Source organism: Filicampus tigris, chromosome 11 (assembly GCF_054856515.1).
Source record: "Filicampus tigris isolate MCC_2025a chromosome 11, RoL_Ftig_1.0, whole genome shotgun sequence".
NCBI classification, from domain to species: domain Eukaryota; kingdom Metazoa; phylum Chordata; class Actinopteri; order Syngnathiformes; family Syngnathidae; genus Filicampus; species Filicampus tigris.
The window spans coordinates 1699673-1715775 of record NC_141227.1 but is presented as its reverse complement, the minus strand read 5'-3'; the positions used below and the strand labels follow the sequence as shown (position 1 = coordinate 1715775).

At 43.5% G+C, this 16103-nt stretch overlaps 1 protein-coding gene across 2 annotated transcripts in view; it reads left to right on the top strand.

The window, feature by feature from the left end:
* The window catches only part of LOC147139385 (rap1 GTPase-GDP dissociation stimulator 1), a 59548-nt gene extending 45099 nt beyond the window's left edge, over positions 1 to 14449 (top strand). For both annotated transcript variants that reach the window (XM_086044968.1, XM_086044969.1), the window contains exons 13-14: positions 2808 to 2936; positions 13646 to 14449. In XM_086044968.1, coding sequence (XP_085901094.1) covers positions 2808 to 2936; positions 13646 to 13773 — 257 coding nt within the window. In that variant the 3' untranslated portion in view covers positions 13774 to 14449. The remainder of the gene's footprint in view (positions 1 to 2807; positions 2937 to 13645) is intronic.
* The last annotated feature ends 1654 nt before the right edge of the window (positions 14450 to 16103 follow it).

Sequence of the window (16103 nt, the reverse complement as noted above, 5' to 3'; positions counted from 1 at the left end):
CTATTAACTGGGGTGCACATTCAAATGTTGGTGTGGTTCTCAAATGAGCACATGAGGTTGATGTTTGATACTCATTTTTTTCCTGACCCTCTGACCTCATGGATGAACTTAAAGGGTACCTCTGATGGCCCATTTTGAGGTATTGATGGGGAAATGTAGCAGTATTGTAAAGTTTGATAAATATCTGGGGTTCCCATCTTTGTGTCTCATCTTGTCTTTGCCAAAACCAAGCGCCCACAGTCCCTCTGGTTAATTTGAATGCAAGGCGCCATGTTAGAAATGGATGCGAAGTCACGTGGTTGAGTGGGCTTTCCCTTGCAACCTCCAGTTGCTACTGAGTGATACACCAGCTCATTGTTGTTGTCATATTTATTGTCATATAGTACTTAGTAGGGGCTGGTCACTTACATCAAATCCGCCATCGCTGTTCGTTCACCATTTGATGATGTGTTGGAGTTTTTGGGTCTCGAGTCCATAAGCCCAATTAATTTACAAAACAACTACTTACTCAATGCGTGTTCGTTTTATCTTTCAAGAAGGTATCCAATATAAATAAAGACTCACACAAATCGATTGAATTTTCTCATCAGTTTTCTTTACCATCGCTGAAGTTCAGGAATCATACAATGATCAGATCTGGGCAGCTTTTCCATCCTCGCGAATGCTCTCACCCGAGACGGGCAGAAAAGGGGTGCGGTCTAACATGCAGCCCTCACATTTATATATATTTGTCTTCAAAATCTAAACATAATGTGGGTTGGTCTCCTCCCTGGCTGGCCCTGCCATGGGGATGATCTTCACCAGCTGACCCCGTGCTCGGATCATGGCACGCTGACTTTGAACTGATATGCGATGTGTAATTCCCAATTTGGTTTTTGGTTAACCTGTTGGCTAATATAAAGCCATTCTTATAGATTCAGATCCTTCAGATGCAATCCTGCGAATGGATTACTAAGGCTAGGTTCACACCGCAGGTCTTAATGCTCAATTCGGATTTTTTGAAAAAAAAAAATCAATTTTTTTTTGTGTAAGCATTGATATTACATTATAAATACGACCCTTGTCTTGCCTGCTGTATGAACAAATGCGTCACGAAAGTGACCCGCATGCGCAGAAGAAGAGACAACGTCACTCCTGACGTTGTGTTTGCGGAAGTAAATGTGGTCCAGCGTGTCGGGGCATTTATACAGTCAAGCGATTAGGTAGGACGTAGAATAAATACAGTATTTGGGGAAAATCACGAGGTGAGGCTTTAATATCTCATTTCATGGAGACATCACTAACGATGCTGTCACGTCACAATCGTGCGTAAAAAAAAGAAATCGATCTGAGCTGTGGCTGAATTACTACGATCGAAAATGTCCACTTTATGCTTCATGTTTCAAGTGGGATTATACTAAAGTAAAATATAAAGTCAATAGTGTTACTCAAAACAACTTTGCAGATTCGATCCCCCTGCTGCCAGCACTTTCCCTCCACCTGCGCGGAGCGCATTTTGGGCTCCGGATGACATCAATTTCGAATAGATGCGACCTGGCCGTTCAGACCGCGAACGCACTGGAAAAGATCGGATACGTATCCGATCTAGAACCACATATGAAAGCAATCCAGGTCGCATTTGAAAAAAATCGGAATTGAGCCGTTCAGACTCATAAAAAAATCAGATACAGGTCGCATGTGGGCAAAAAAAATCAGATGTGGCCCATTTGCCTGCGGTGTGAACCTAGCCTAATTGTACTTTTGCTAAAAAACACATCATAGATAGTCCAAAAAAATGTAACAAGTTTTATCATGATGGTAAATGAAAGGCTTTTTTATAGTGCTATATCTACACCATTTGTCCTAAGAGCTTTGCCAAGCCTCAAATTTACATTATTGAAAACATATGGAATATACTGTACATATGCGCGAACGTAGGCGTCGTTCCTCAAGGGCCACTATCCTGCCAGTGTTCCATCTCTCCCTGCTGCAACACACCTGATTAAAATGATCAGCTCATCAGCAAGCTCTGAACAAGCATGATAATGATGCTTTAGGGCCATTTTGTGCCTCTATGGGTGTTCTGGCGCATAGAGTTGCCTCGCCCTCGACTCACACGCGACACGACTGGGGCAGGGGGGGACTCTCTGTGTGTCAGACCAGCAATTCAACCTCAGACCCGTCAGTATTTTGAAGCAGATGTAACGCCTCCTCTACTCTATAAGATTTTTTAAATGTAGATCATGGTGACCAGCAGCGTTTCTCAATGCAGTTGCTGATTGCTATGGAAACCTGGCAACGCCGTCCCCGTGCAACCCTGGTAAGAGATCTGCACAGCAAGCCCAGACTAGTGTACCCAGTGTCACATGCTTAATGTTTTTTTTCCCGGTCTTGCAAGATCCAGTGAGGTGTTGTAGTTTTTCAGCTGCAACTTGTGAAAAGACTACAAAGTAGCCCAAAATGAGCCTTAATCACATGTTAAAAAATTGATGGCGTCAAAAGGGGGTTGCATTAACGCCGTTAATAACGCATTCAAATGACACCACTAAATAATTAACCAGCGGATTGCGGACACGCTATTTTGGCGAATACAACACACAAAATGGGAAGACCAGATATTTAGCGAAATTTACAATATTGCTTCATTAACCCCTAAATACCTTGAAATACTTCAGCGGAGGTACACCTTGAAGGATAAACACCTCAATGTGACTCCTATAATTCCTTGTACTCTTGCTGTTGATTGTGTGAAGAAAGGATATAGAACTCAAGAAGGCAAAGAAATTTTATGTGCGTTAAACAATGTTTTTGTGGGGTTATGACCACAGAGTCTGTGAAGGATCTCTTTATGAAGACAGAGCTATTGACAATGCTGAAGAAGATGTTGGAAGATCCTACAGGAACTGCTGAAGTCAAGTACAGCGCATTATGTCTCATCTGCAGTCTGGTTAACAGTGGTATGCCTCATTTGAAATCTTTTACTGTACCTATAGTACATTAATATGTAATCTCTTGCAGGTTGGAGAATGTCTTTGAGGTACAACATTTTATATAAAAGGTCAAGTTTACCAAGGAAAAGGCTTACCCACCTACTCGAAAATTTCACTGGCTCGAAAAGTACCAGGCTCATCTAAGGTCCTGGCTAAACAAACCAATTCAAGCTGTTTTTCAGAGAAACAACATATTTAACTTTCTTGCTCATTCACCCTCTTGCATTATTTGACCTGTCAAATGTCGAAGCCATCTGACATGTCAACAACTCCACGGACAATACTTATTAATCGCATCTGCATCTCATAGTTCATTTTCATCAGGCAAATTATCCCAAATCCCAAAGAGGAAATGTTTCCTCTGTCCGTCAAATCACAAAGGTCATCCATGCGTTTTTATTATACGTTAGATAGATTACTTGAATGCTCCTGCCTGTATTTGCTATTTGCTGTTGACTCCATGAGCCGGACTGCTGCCTCATAAGTTAGACGTATGGTCAGGTGGGGTTTTACTTGCAGTCCCTAAATCCCGTTTTACCTCCAAGGGTGCCCGAGTCTTTGCATTTGCGTGTCTATGTCAATTGTTCTATCCGTCTCCTCAATCGGATCTCTGGTCTGACAGCCTCAGACATGCTGCATTATTGTCAGCTGTGCCTTGAGATTTGAGTTTCATTTGTTCTCAAATCATCTTTTCCCATTAAAATGAATGGAAATTCCATTAATCCATTACACCCCCCCCCCCCCCCCCAAAAAATGTCAAATGTGGCGGTAGCTTGGATACTGCAGCCACTGCATTCATGCTACGTGTGAACATAGCATGAATGCAGCATCAGATGTATTCGTCGTATGCGTGCACAAAACCGTGAAGCCCGCAACAAGACGGTTCAGGACGAATACAATACAATATATATATATATATATATATATATATATATATATATATATATATATATATATATATATATATATATATATTGTATATTGTATCTTTTTACACCAGAGTTTCAACAAAATCAATGTTTATTATCTTTGTCACGTGCCAGTACATGGAAAAAGTCAAGTTGGCAAAGGTATCAACTTAGGTTTTCATAAATTACAAAAAATTCCAACTAAAGTCTGTGCTCAAAGTTCAAAAGTTCACTTGCCTCCATGTTGAGTAAGTTGCTCCCTCGTGCTTCTGTCCAGTCCTTTCTCGGTTCCTTTTTCACCCCCTTTTGTCTCGGCTCCTTGGTTTTTATATCCTCTCCCTGCCATCCAGCCGCACCAGCTTTAATCAAGGGGCTTAAGCCGCTACACCTGTTGGGGTTGTGAGGCATGCTGGGAAACGTAGTGCCTGCACTGTCAGCCATTTTAATGTGTGGCACCGGCCTCTCAAATGGAAAATAGCATCTCTCCACTACATGCCCCCTTGTGATGCCACATAATTGCGGTATTTTTGCTGCTGCTGGTGACTATTTTTTGCGCGATCATGTCCAGAGACTTGGCTCGGAGCCGCGCCCCCATTGTTTACAGCCGGAATCAGCTGTTAGCACTCCGTGCTAACTCCGCGCCGGCTCCCGGGGCAAGACCCGATATCCCACGTGAGCTGAGGAGGAAGAGACAGGGATCTCGTGCGGGGGGTTAAACGCCGGGAAAGGAGGAGACGATACCATTCCGTCCTCCCGTCTGTTATCATGGGGAATGTTAGATTTTTCCCCAACAAGAAGGACGAGCTAGGGGCGCTTACCCGGCATGAGAGGGTCTTCCGGGAGGCTAGCCTGATGCTATTCACGTAATCGTGGCTAACAGCGCTAACGGCGGACGCGGTCGTTGAATTGGACGTCTTCCAAATCATACACGAGGACAGGACGCTGGAGAGTGGTAAGAGGAAAGGAGGAGGGCTGGCTGCGTTTGTGAACGATAGATGGTGTAATCCTGGGCACATCACGATTAAGGAGCAGCTTTGCAGCAGAGGCAATTCTACATCCCGTGAGAGTTTAATCATGTGATGGCGGTGACCGTCTACGTCGAAATATGCCGAATATGCTGCCAACGAAGACACAGCCTGTGATGTCTTGTCTGCAGCCGTGAACAGGCTACAAACACAGCACCCAAATGCCCTGCTACTCATCTGTGGCGACTTCAATCATTCCTCCCCTTCCTCCTCTCTGCCTTCATTCACACAGTATGTCACCTGCCACACCAGAGACAATAAAACACTGGACCTTTTCTATGCCAACACCAAGGAGGCATACACATCACTGCCCCTCCCCCCACTGGGCAAAGCTGATCACAACCTGGTGGCTCTCCAGCCTGTGTCCAAACCTCTGGTCCGCAGGCAGCCAGCTGTGACCCGCACGGTCTGGTGAGGCCGAGGAGACCTTAAAGGACTGCTTCAGCACAACTGTGTGGGAAGTATTCAGCGATGCTCACGGGCAAGACATTAATAGTCTAACGGACACTGTTACAGACTATATAAATTTCTGCATGGAGAACACCATACCCATTAGGACAGTAAGGTGTTTCTCCAACAACAAACCCTGGATCACACCAGACATAAAAGCTCTCCTGAAGGAGAAGAAGAGGGCTTTTGCGTCAGGCAACAAAGAGGAGCGGAAGATTGTGCAGCGCCAGCTGAGGAGGAGGATCAGAGAGGGGAAAAGGTCCTACAGGAAGAGGATGGAGGAGCAGCTGCTGCAGAATAATGCCAGGGGAGTCTGGAGGGGCCTGAAGACCATCTCAGGCCACGGACAACCCAAGACCTGGATTGGGGGGGACCTGCAGTGGGCAAATGAGCTTTTTCAATAGGTTCGATCAGATGCCTGCCCCCACTCAGTCTCTCCTGCTGCAGCCTCCACGTACTCCTCCTGCTGGGTGTGTCACCCCCTCCCCTCTTTTCTCCACAGTCTCCAGCTTCCAGCTACACCAGGCAGCCACCACTCCCTGCTGCCCAGCCTTGGCCTTCACAACATCTCAGGTGACGAACCAGCTGAAGAAGATGAAGGCGAGGAAAGCAGCGGGTCCAGATGGCATCAGCCCCCAGCTCCTCAAATCCTGCGCGGATCAGCTGTGTGGAATTGTCCAGCACATGTTCAACCTGAGCCTGAAGCTGGGCAGAGTCCCCCAGCTGTGGAAAACATCCTGCCTGGTCCCGGAACCAAAGACCCCCCACCCGAAGGAGCTCAACAGCTTTAGAGCAGTGGCGCTGACGTCTCACCTGATGAAGACCCTGGAGGGAATGGTCCTCGTCCACCTGCGCCCCCTGGTGAGCTCCTCAATGGACCCACTCCAGTTCGCATACCAGTCTGGCATCAGTGTGAATGATGCCATCATCTACCTCATCCACACTTCACTTTCTCACCTGGAGAAGGCGGGGAGCACTGTGAGGATCATGTTCTTTGATTTCTCCAGTGCTTTCAACACCATCCAGCCCACCCTATTGGGAGACAAGCTGGAGCGGGCGGGAGTGGCCCACCACCTCACCACATGGATCCAAGACTACCTCACAAACCGCCACAGTATGTGAGGACACAGGACTGTGTGTCTGACGGGCTCCTCTGCACGGGCCCCGCAGGGAACTGTCTTGGCTCCCTTCCTGTTCACCCTCTACACCTCGGACTTCAACTACAGCACCACTACCTGTCACCTGCAGAAGTTCTCTGACGACTCTGCGATTGTCGGCCTCATCACAGGCGGAGATGATCGGGAGTACAGAGAACTTAGGGTTTTGTGGACTGGTGCCAGCAGAACCACCTCCTGATCAATGCGGGGAAATCCAAAGAAATGGTGGTGGATTTCGGTAGGCGCCAGCACTCTTCACCTGCACCAGTGAATATCCGGCGAACAGATGTTGAGAGAGTCTCAACTTACAAGTACCTGGGTGTTCATCTGAACAATAAACTGGACTGGAGCGACAACACAGACGCCCTCTATAGGAAGAGTCAGAGCAGACTCTTCCTACTCAGGAGACTGAGGTCTTTTGGGGTTCAGGGGACACTCCTCAGGAACTTTTATGACTCGGTGGTTGCATCGGTCATTTTCCAGGGAGTGGTCACCTGGGCAGGTGGCGTCTCGGCCCGGGACAAGAAGCGGCTGGACAAACTGGTCAGGAGGGCCGCTCCTGTCCTGGGCTGCTCCCTGGACTCGGTGGACTCAGTGGGGGACAGGATGATGATGGCTAAACTGTCATCAATGCTGGACAACCCAGCCCACCCCCTCCAGGGCACTCTAACAACACTCCATAGCTCCTTCAGTGACAGACTGTTACACCCTCGCTCTGCAAAGGAGAGATTCCGCCGCTCCTTCTTGCCTGCTGCTGTCAGACTCTTTAACAAGAACACTGTGTAGTCTCTACAAACTGGTGAACATTAGTGCAATTGTGCAGTCCTGCACCTGAGCTTATATTGTGCAATATTCAACATTCCCCACGACTGTATTTTTATTTTTATCCAATGCTGTTCCTTATATTTCACTGCAGCACGGTCACTTACTTACACGGTCACTTACTTACAGTATTTTTCCTCTGTACTACTACGTAAGGAATTGACTTCAGTGCAAACGGGAGAATATGCCCCTCAGCAAACTGATCACAATCAATACATTATAATGATTATTATGACTACAGTCTACAGTTGGGGACAGTCTTACCCCAAATGTATTTTTTGGGAGCATAAAATGTGAGTCTTGCTGTTTGCTTTTCCCTTCCTTGTCAAATTTTAAAGTTAAAAACGTAATTCTGACGCCATGCTAACAAAGTAAGTAGTTTGCAAAGTAGTTTGTCATAATCGCTGAACTTTACAAGTATACAGTGCCAATGTTCCCTCTAATTTTCCATGCGTCTGAGCATTCAAACAGAAGTCCTGAGCATTCCTTGGACTGGGGTGAGCAACATGAGACATGCACACGCCGGCCAAACCAGTATCACACCTGTCAAAACCTGAGATCAGAACATGTTACATGATGTACCATAGATGTTGCGGACATTCGCGCAATCGTGCAGTCCTGCACTTGAGCTTATATCGTGCAATACCCAACATTCCCCACTACTGTTAGTCTAGTTTTATTTTTATCAAATGCTGTTCCTTATATTTCACTGCAGCACTGCGGCACTGTCACTTACTTAGAGTATTTTTCCTCTGTACTGTACAGGCTAAAATGAGTGTTTCTTCATACTTCATATGTAGATGTATGTTGGTGTGTATATACATATACATGTACATACACGTAGTTACTGCGTATATTTACATAGGTTTGATTCTGAATGTTTGCCGTTAATGTTATACATTCATGGCTACATTATGCCGCCATTTCTGTGTGACCTATATCTTTGCTGCTGTAACACTGAAAATTTCCCCACTGTGGGATCAATAAAGGCCTTCTTATCTTATCTTATAATCTCTCTCTCTCTCTCTCTCTCTCTCTCTCTCTCTCTCTCTCTCTCTCTCTCTCTCTCTCTCTCTCTCTCTCTCTCTCTCTCTCTCTCTCTCTCTTTCTCTCTCTTTCTCTCTCTTTCTCTCTCTTTCTCTCTCTTTCTCTCTCTTTCTCTCTCTTTCTCTCTCTCTCTCTCTCTCTCTCTCTCATGGCATGGCATGGCATGGCATGGAATCTTCCAAACCGCTTATCCGATACAGGGTCGCGGGGAGGTGCTGGAGCCTATCCCAGCCGTCAATGGGCGAAGGCAGACTACACAAAACCCAGGCGTGTGTACCACTACACTATCAGTGACCTTAAATAGAATTTGTCTTCATTTATTTTATAAAAAGCTTTTTCCCACAAAAAAAAAAATTCAACTCTTAACGTCTAATATGGCCGTTTAGGAGATAAGAACACAATTTAACGCAATTTTGTAAGTGGTACAGTGCATACATTACAAGGTATGCAGCCAGACATTTGAGCTGAATGTTTTCTTACAATTATTAGGCAAATATGATATAAATTAAATGAAGATGAAGTTTTTCTTATTTTTTTTTTCATCATGAAATAGACTTGAAGTGCAATTTAAGGCAACTTTCTTAAAACAAGGACAGCACATTGCAAAGTAATCTAGGGCCACAATATAGAAAAAGAAGTTTTATATATATATATATATATATATATTTGTGTGTATGCAGGTCCTTCAAAAAAAATTAGCATATTGTGATAAAGTTCATAATTTTCCATAAAGGAATGATAAAAATGAAACTTTCATATATTTTAGATTCATTGCACACCGACTGAAGTAGTTCAAGCCTTTTATTGTTTTAATATTGATGATTTTGGTAAAAAAGTAAAGCAAAACCAAAAAATCTCAAAAAATTTGCATGTCATGAAAAGGTACTCTAAACGCGCCATTAACCTAATCATCTGAATCAACGAATTAACTCTAAACACCTGCACAGGATTCCGGACGCTTTTAAAAACTTCCAGCCTGATTCATTACTCAAAACCACAATCATGGGTGAGACTGCCAACCTGACTGCTGTCCAGAAGGCCATCATTGACACCCTCAAGCAAGAGGGTGAAATACAGGAAGAAATCTCTGATCGAATCGGCTGTTCCCAGAGTGCTGTATCAAGGAAAAAGTGTGGCAGAAAACGCTGCACAACCAGAAGAGGTGACCGGACCCTGACGAAGATTGTGCAGAAGGGCCAATTCTAGACCTTGGGGGAGCTTTGGAAGCAGTGGACTGAGTCTGGAGTAGAAACATCCAGAGCCACCATGCACAGGCGTGTGCACGAAATGGGCTACAGGTGCCGCATTCCCCAGGTCTAGCCACTTTTGAACCAGAAACAGCGGCAGAAGAGCCTAACATGGTCTACAGAGAAGCAGCACTGGACTGTTGCTCAGTGGTCCAAAGTACTTTTTTCGGATAAAAGCAAATTTTGCCTGTCATTCGGAAATCAAGGTGCCAGAGTCTGGAGTGCCAAAATGCCTGAAGTCCAGTGTCAAGTACCCACAGTCAGTGATGCTCTAGGGTGCCATGTTAGCTGCTGGTGTTGGTCCACTGTGTTTTGTCAAGGGCAGGGTCAATGCAGCTAGTTATCAGATTTTGGAGCACTTCATGCTTCCATGATGAAAAGCTTTATGGAGATGAAGATTTCATTTTTCAGCACGACCTGGCACCTGCTCACGGTGCCAAAACCACTGGTAAATGGTTTACTGACACAAGTATTACTGTGCTCAACTGGCCTGCCAACTCTCCTGACCTGAACCCCATCAAGAATCTGGGGGATATTGTGAAGCGGAAGTTGAGAGACACAGTGGATGGGCTTAAGGCCTCTATCGAAGCATCCTGGGCCTCCACAACACCTCAGCAGTGCCACCGGCTGATTGCCTTCATGCTATGCCGCATTGAAGCAGTCATTTCTGCAAAAGGATTCCCGACCAAGTATTGAATGCATAACTGAACATAATTATTTGAAGGTTTACTTTTTTTTTGTATTAAAAACACTTTTTTTTTATTGATCGGATAACATATACACATTTTTTGAGATAGGGATTTTTGGTTTTTCTTTACTTTTTTTCCAAAATCATCAATATTAAAACAATAAAAGGCTTGAACTACTTCAGTTGGTGTGCAATGACTCTAAAATATATGAAAGTTTAATTTTTATCATTACATTATGGAAAATAATGAACTTTATCACAATATGCTAATATATTGTTACGGGTCCCAAAGACTTGAAATCCCAGATAACAAAAAGATTTGGGCTGTGTCTAAACACCTGAAAAACACAGGTAAATGTGGAGAAGGAGTGAAGACACGAACTGCTTTCTTTCCATCCCAAATTTCCTCTGAAGGGACGGGAGTGAGTTCCCTCACTTAACTAGGAACCTTGGCGCAACACTTGACAACAATGGTTCCGTTCTTTGTTTTCTATCCACAGTTATCAAAATGAATTTGAAAAATGTGTTTTCATTTACATTTGCGTGTAAAATAAATTCTGAGTACAAAATATGCTCTTATTAACAAAACAATTGTGACCACATATTTTTGAGTGTCACACACTCCCCAACTAACAAGAGTGTCTCCCGACACACGACTTAAACCTATTATCCTAAATTTGATTTATATGGACTTTACATTACCAACTGGAGAACAATCTACGAAAACAACCACATTTCTCAATGAAGAATTTCTTAATCAATGTGTATCAATATGTTTCAAATGTCCTGGCTATGTATGTTTGTTGCATGTGTTGCAGTGGGTGAGTGGCCTATACGCAAAGACATGGAGTGATGGCTGGATGGTTGTATGGATAGGTGTAAGGTTGAATGTAGCACATGTGACTGTAGTGTGTGGGCTGGGTTTCAACTGCATTTACGCTAGGACGCAAATGATAAACTGGCTGTCCAAGTGATGGATATGTGAACACATGACCTGGTCTTCGTTCCCTAGTCGACCTTCTCAAAGGACTGGGACTTGGTCTTAGACAATCCTCCACTTGGGGCTGAACCTCTTGGTCATTGGTTAGTTCCTGGTTTAGTTCAGGGTGGATTTCATTGTCTGTCCCTTGTTCTTGGGTAAGGGGAAGTTCTGGAATTACTTATTCCCAAAAGTTGTCTGAGTGTCCTGAACAATCCATTTTCAAACTCGCGACCCTGGTCATGGTGGAGTTTGGCAGGGTACCCGAACCTGGGGATAAAATCGTTGAACAATCGATCAGCGGCTGTCTTGCCAGCTTTATTACGAGTTGGGTAGGCTTGTGCAAAGCGGGTGAAGTGGTCCACCACAATAGGATATATTCGAATCCACCCCGACTGGGTTCCAAATGAAGAAAGCCTATACATACTAATTCCAGAGGGGAATTTGAGTGAATACTTCCCATGGGTGCTCTGTCTTGCAGAGTAGGTTTTTTCTGTTTGATGCATGGACATTTCTTGGTTATGTACCCTTTAATTTCCCTTTTCATTAAAGGCCAGTAGAATCTCTCTCTCGCTAGGCTTAGTACCTTCTCAACACCAACATGGCCCACATGTTGTTATGGAGGTGAACAAGCGCCGTTTGTCTGTAGGTGGCAGGGAGTAGTAGTTGCTTTCGATTTGTGGTTCTCCTGTAAAGGACTCTATGTGCAATCTGCTCCATTCCCTCAAAAGTTTCCTTGTGTTTGCATCGGTTTTCACTTTATTGTAGTCTGTTGGTTGTATGTTTCTTTGTTTTAGCTCCAAGACTTTTCCAATTGCTGGGTCCGCCCTTTGTTCTTGGACTAGCTCTTCCTGGCTTATTTGCTGTAGTGGTTTCATGTGAGACTGGCTTTTCAGATGTTAAGTTGAGAGCAGCCACCCATGCTACATCTTCCTCTTAAGCTCTCCGGCTACCTTCCCAGATAGCACCTACTTCCTCCTCTGACAACTCTTCAGAATATGCCTTCATCAGGACATCGATATCAAGGGGACAACTGGACAATGTGTCAGCATCGATATTAGCTTTGCCAGGCCTGTACTTTATGTCAAAACGGAAATCAGCAAGCTGTTCCACCCAACGATGGCCTACCGCATTCAGTTTTGCGGTGCTTAGCACATATGTCAAGGGATTATTGTCCGTGTAGACTGTAAAATGGGGTGCGTAAAACAAATAATCTCTGAATTTGTCACATACCGCCCATTTTAAAGACAGGAATTCAAGCTTCCCGCTGTGCAAGTGATAATTTTGTTCTGCTGGGGTTAGCGTGCACGAACCATATGCAATAACCCTCATCCTTCCATCCTGGTTTTGGTAAAGAACTGCTCCCAGGCCTTTTTGGGAAGTGTCCGTGTGGAGTCTGAAAGGTCCAGTGAAATCGGGATAGGCAAGCACGAGAGGTCTCGTGAGCATATCTATTAGTCGTTCCAAGGTCTTTTGGTGTTCCTCACTCCAGTTTACTGGCGTCCAAAAAGACATCTGGGCAGACTTTGTCCTCCCGCGTTTTGGTCTTGGTTGTGGCATAACTGGGCTCACCTGAAGCAGGTCATAGAGGGGCTTGGCTATTTGTGAAAAATCCTGAACATAAGTTCGAAAATAGCTCAAGAACCCAAGCAACTTCTGGCTACATATATATATATATATACCCACACACACGTGTGAATAATAAGTCTGTATGTCTGGCGCGCAACTCGCTGGAAAACACAAGCAGCGGTAAACAACCATGGCGAAAGTCAGACAAAACACAGTCGCACACTTTTGTAACGCGGAGGAAACCGACTGCTTTATTCCTGTGCTGTGTGACATGAATATAATGTCTTTTATTGAAGGTAGAAATTAACAAGCGGAAATTACATCTATACATGATGTCGCCGTTGGGTTTTTCAAATCCACTACCTCATGTAAATGTTTTTTTCGGTATGTTTCAGAAATCGGAATTTAGACCTTAACTCGAATATTGACTGCATGTAAACGTAGTCAGTGATGCGACAAAATCTTTTCTATTGTCTTTGCGATATCTTCGCAATTTACTGTTTATCGTCATATCGCCCATCTCTACCTCTTGTCTTGAAAAACTTGTAAGTCGCACCCCAACTTGATAAAAGTTCATGTTTAGCACCTGTCTTTCATCAAAATGGTGATTTTACAGCTCTGTTGATATACAGTATGTGATTTTCTTTATTTTATTAATTTCATTGTTTTACCACTGCCAATTTGTTCTTGATGATGTTTTATTATGGAATGTACAACACTTTTTAACTTATTTTGAAGAGTGCACTACACTATTATTATCTTCTTATTATCTTGGTTTTTCTAGGTGTGATGAATGCGGAGTTGGGGGAAGTGAATATGAAAGACAGCCTCAGTAAACTGACTGACCACAGCAACAGTCAGCTTGCTTCGCAGGCCAGCTCCACACTAGCCCTTCTATGTGACACAAGCTGAGCCTAACAAAGACCTTATCTTCAGTAATGCACTCATTTGATTCTATTGCTTCCTGCACATAAACATGTAGTAGCCAGTTACTTTAGTTTGTTTATAGAATGTATACAGTGTACAGAAATGTCAAAAGAAATATTGGATCAGTGGAACTATTTGCAAGTGTTGGGTTAACCTTTTTTTTCCTGCACGCTACACTTCGAAACAATAATTAACAAATTCAAGGAGCAGATTTGTTCTTGTGATAGCGGAAATATAGTTCTATTTAGAAATGAAAGTACTGTACTGATTTTCCCCCTCACTGTTTTGAAGTTATGATGATGGGGCCCTGCTTTGAAAACTGTGTTGAAGAATGTTTTTAACAAAACTCACAAATTAATCACAATAAGCTATATTGTTAACTTGAAAGGAAAACTTTCACATCACAACCACCCAACAGCAACTATCAAAGCAAATGAAATGTGGGAGGAAACCTCAGTACCTAGAGAACCCTTGCAAGCATGGGGACAACATGCAAACTCTACACAGAGATCTCCTAATTTGAGGCTGACATGCTCACCAGTACCCATCATTCCGACGTGCAGCCATCATAAACCATTTACCAGTTAAAAATGGCATTACGTTTGTATGACAAAAGCAGGTTGTACTCATCAGTATAACTTAAATAAAAATATTGAAAGTCTTGATGAAGTTGTGTCAAGTGTTTTTTAGCTGAAAACTATACATCCATCCATCCATTTTCTATCTTAGCTAGATAGTGAATCATTACAAAACTAGAAGCTATCTCATCTGAATAAGCAGGGTTAGCATAACTGGTTAAATTTCAGTTCAAGTCTCTCACTGTATTTGCATACTAAGTATTTGTTTCTTTCTTTCGAGTACTGTTGTGGCACTCACAAACGATTTGTTCAAACGAATAAATCTTTTGAGTGAATGTAATTAATGAAATCACTTCACAAACAGATTCCCTTTTCAATTAAATTGAATTCAACCGTGAGCAGGTGCGGCACAAGAAGCCTGCGCAGATGGCAACACTCACTGACGACGGTAGCTGAGCAGTGAGCACAGGGTCACTGGCCACTGAGGCTGTGGGCTTCGTGAGCCTTGGTGCACAATGCCTATGTCGGTTGTAAAAATAGTCAATGTGAATCTCAATCTAGTCCATGGTAGGGACCTGGAGCCAGACCACTGTTCTAGAGCAGTAGTTCTAAAATAGTTCTAAAATACCCCCGAGGGTACGTGATATTTTAAAATCTATTTAAATGTAGCATCAATGCAAAAAACAAGCTTAATCACAGCAGTTGCCGCACTGCCACCAAGAATGACAAAGATCCTCAGTGAAGCTCATGCCCAAATGTACTGTATCCCTAAAATGTCTCACTAAATGCAAAAACACTGCATTTAGTTTAGTGCAACAATGCAATGTTCAGTGTTGACAGTAGGTAATTCAGTCACCTGAGTTCATATCGTGCAATACCCAATATTCCCCACTACTGTAATACCGTGCAATACTCAACATTCCCCACTACTGTTAGTTTATTTTTATTTTTATCCAATGCTGTTCCTTACATTTCACTACAGCACTGCAGCACTGTCACTTACTTAGAGTATTTTTCCTCCTTACTAAGTACAGGCCAAAATGAGTGTTCCTCATACTTTTTATGTAGATGTATGTTGGTGTGTATATACATGTTACTGCGTATATTTACATAGGTTTGATCCTGAATGTTTGCCGTCGATGTTATACATTAATGGCGACATTATGCCGCCGTCCCTGTGTGACCTATATCTTTGCTGCTGTAACACTGAAAATTTCCCCACTGTGGGATCAATAAAGGCATTCTTATCTTATCTTAAGAAACCACCAACAATAAGAAGACTGATGCTGATGCTGGCATTTTGGGTGTATTTGAAGGGGCACAAGAACTCTCACCCAGCTAAGGAAATCTTACAATAAAGTTATGAGCACAGTAAGACAAACTTCAGGAGCCTTGGATGGGTAGCTAACACAAAGGCAGAGAGTATTGGGCTATGCAGAATGTGATACACATTAAGTGCTCCAGTATCAAAATACCCCCCATGGCTGTATCAAGAATCATCCATGGATTTCAAGATCCAGAATAGAATTAAGGAGACTTCATGGGAGAAGGATGTGGGAGCAGTGGTACAGAACTATATTGAACAAAAATATGGAAAGGCGACGCTTCACTGATGGATCAAAAGACCTAGAGACTGAACGCACAGGGCAGCAATATATATCCCGGAGCATAAGATAGAAATAAGGGAAAGGGTAACGGACCAGGTATCAGTGTACACAACCGAGCTAGTGGCAGTGT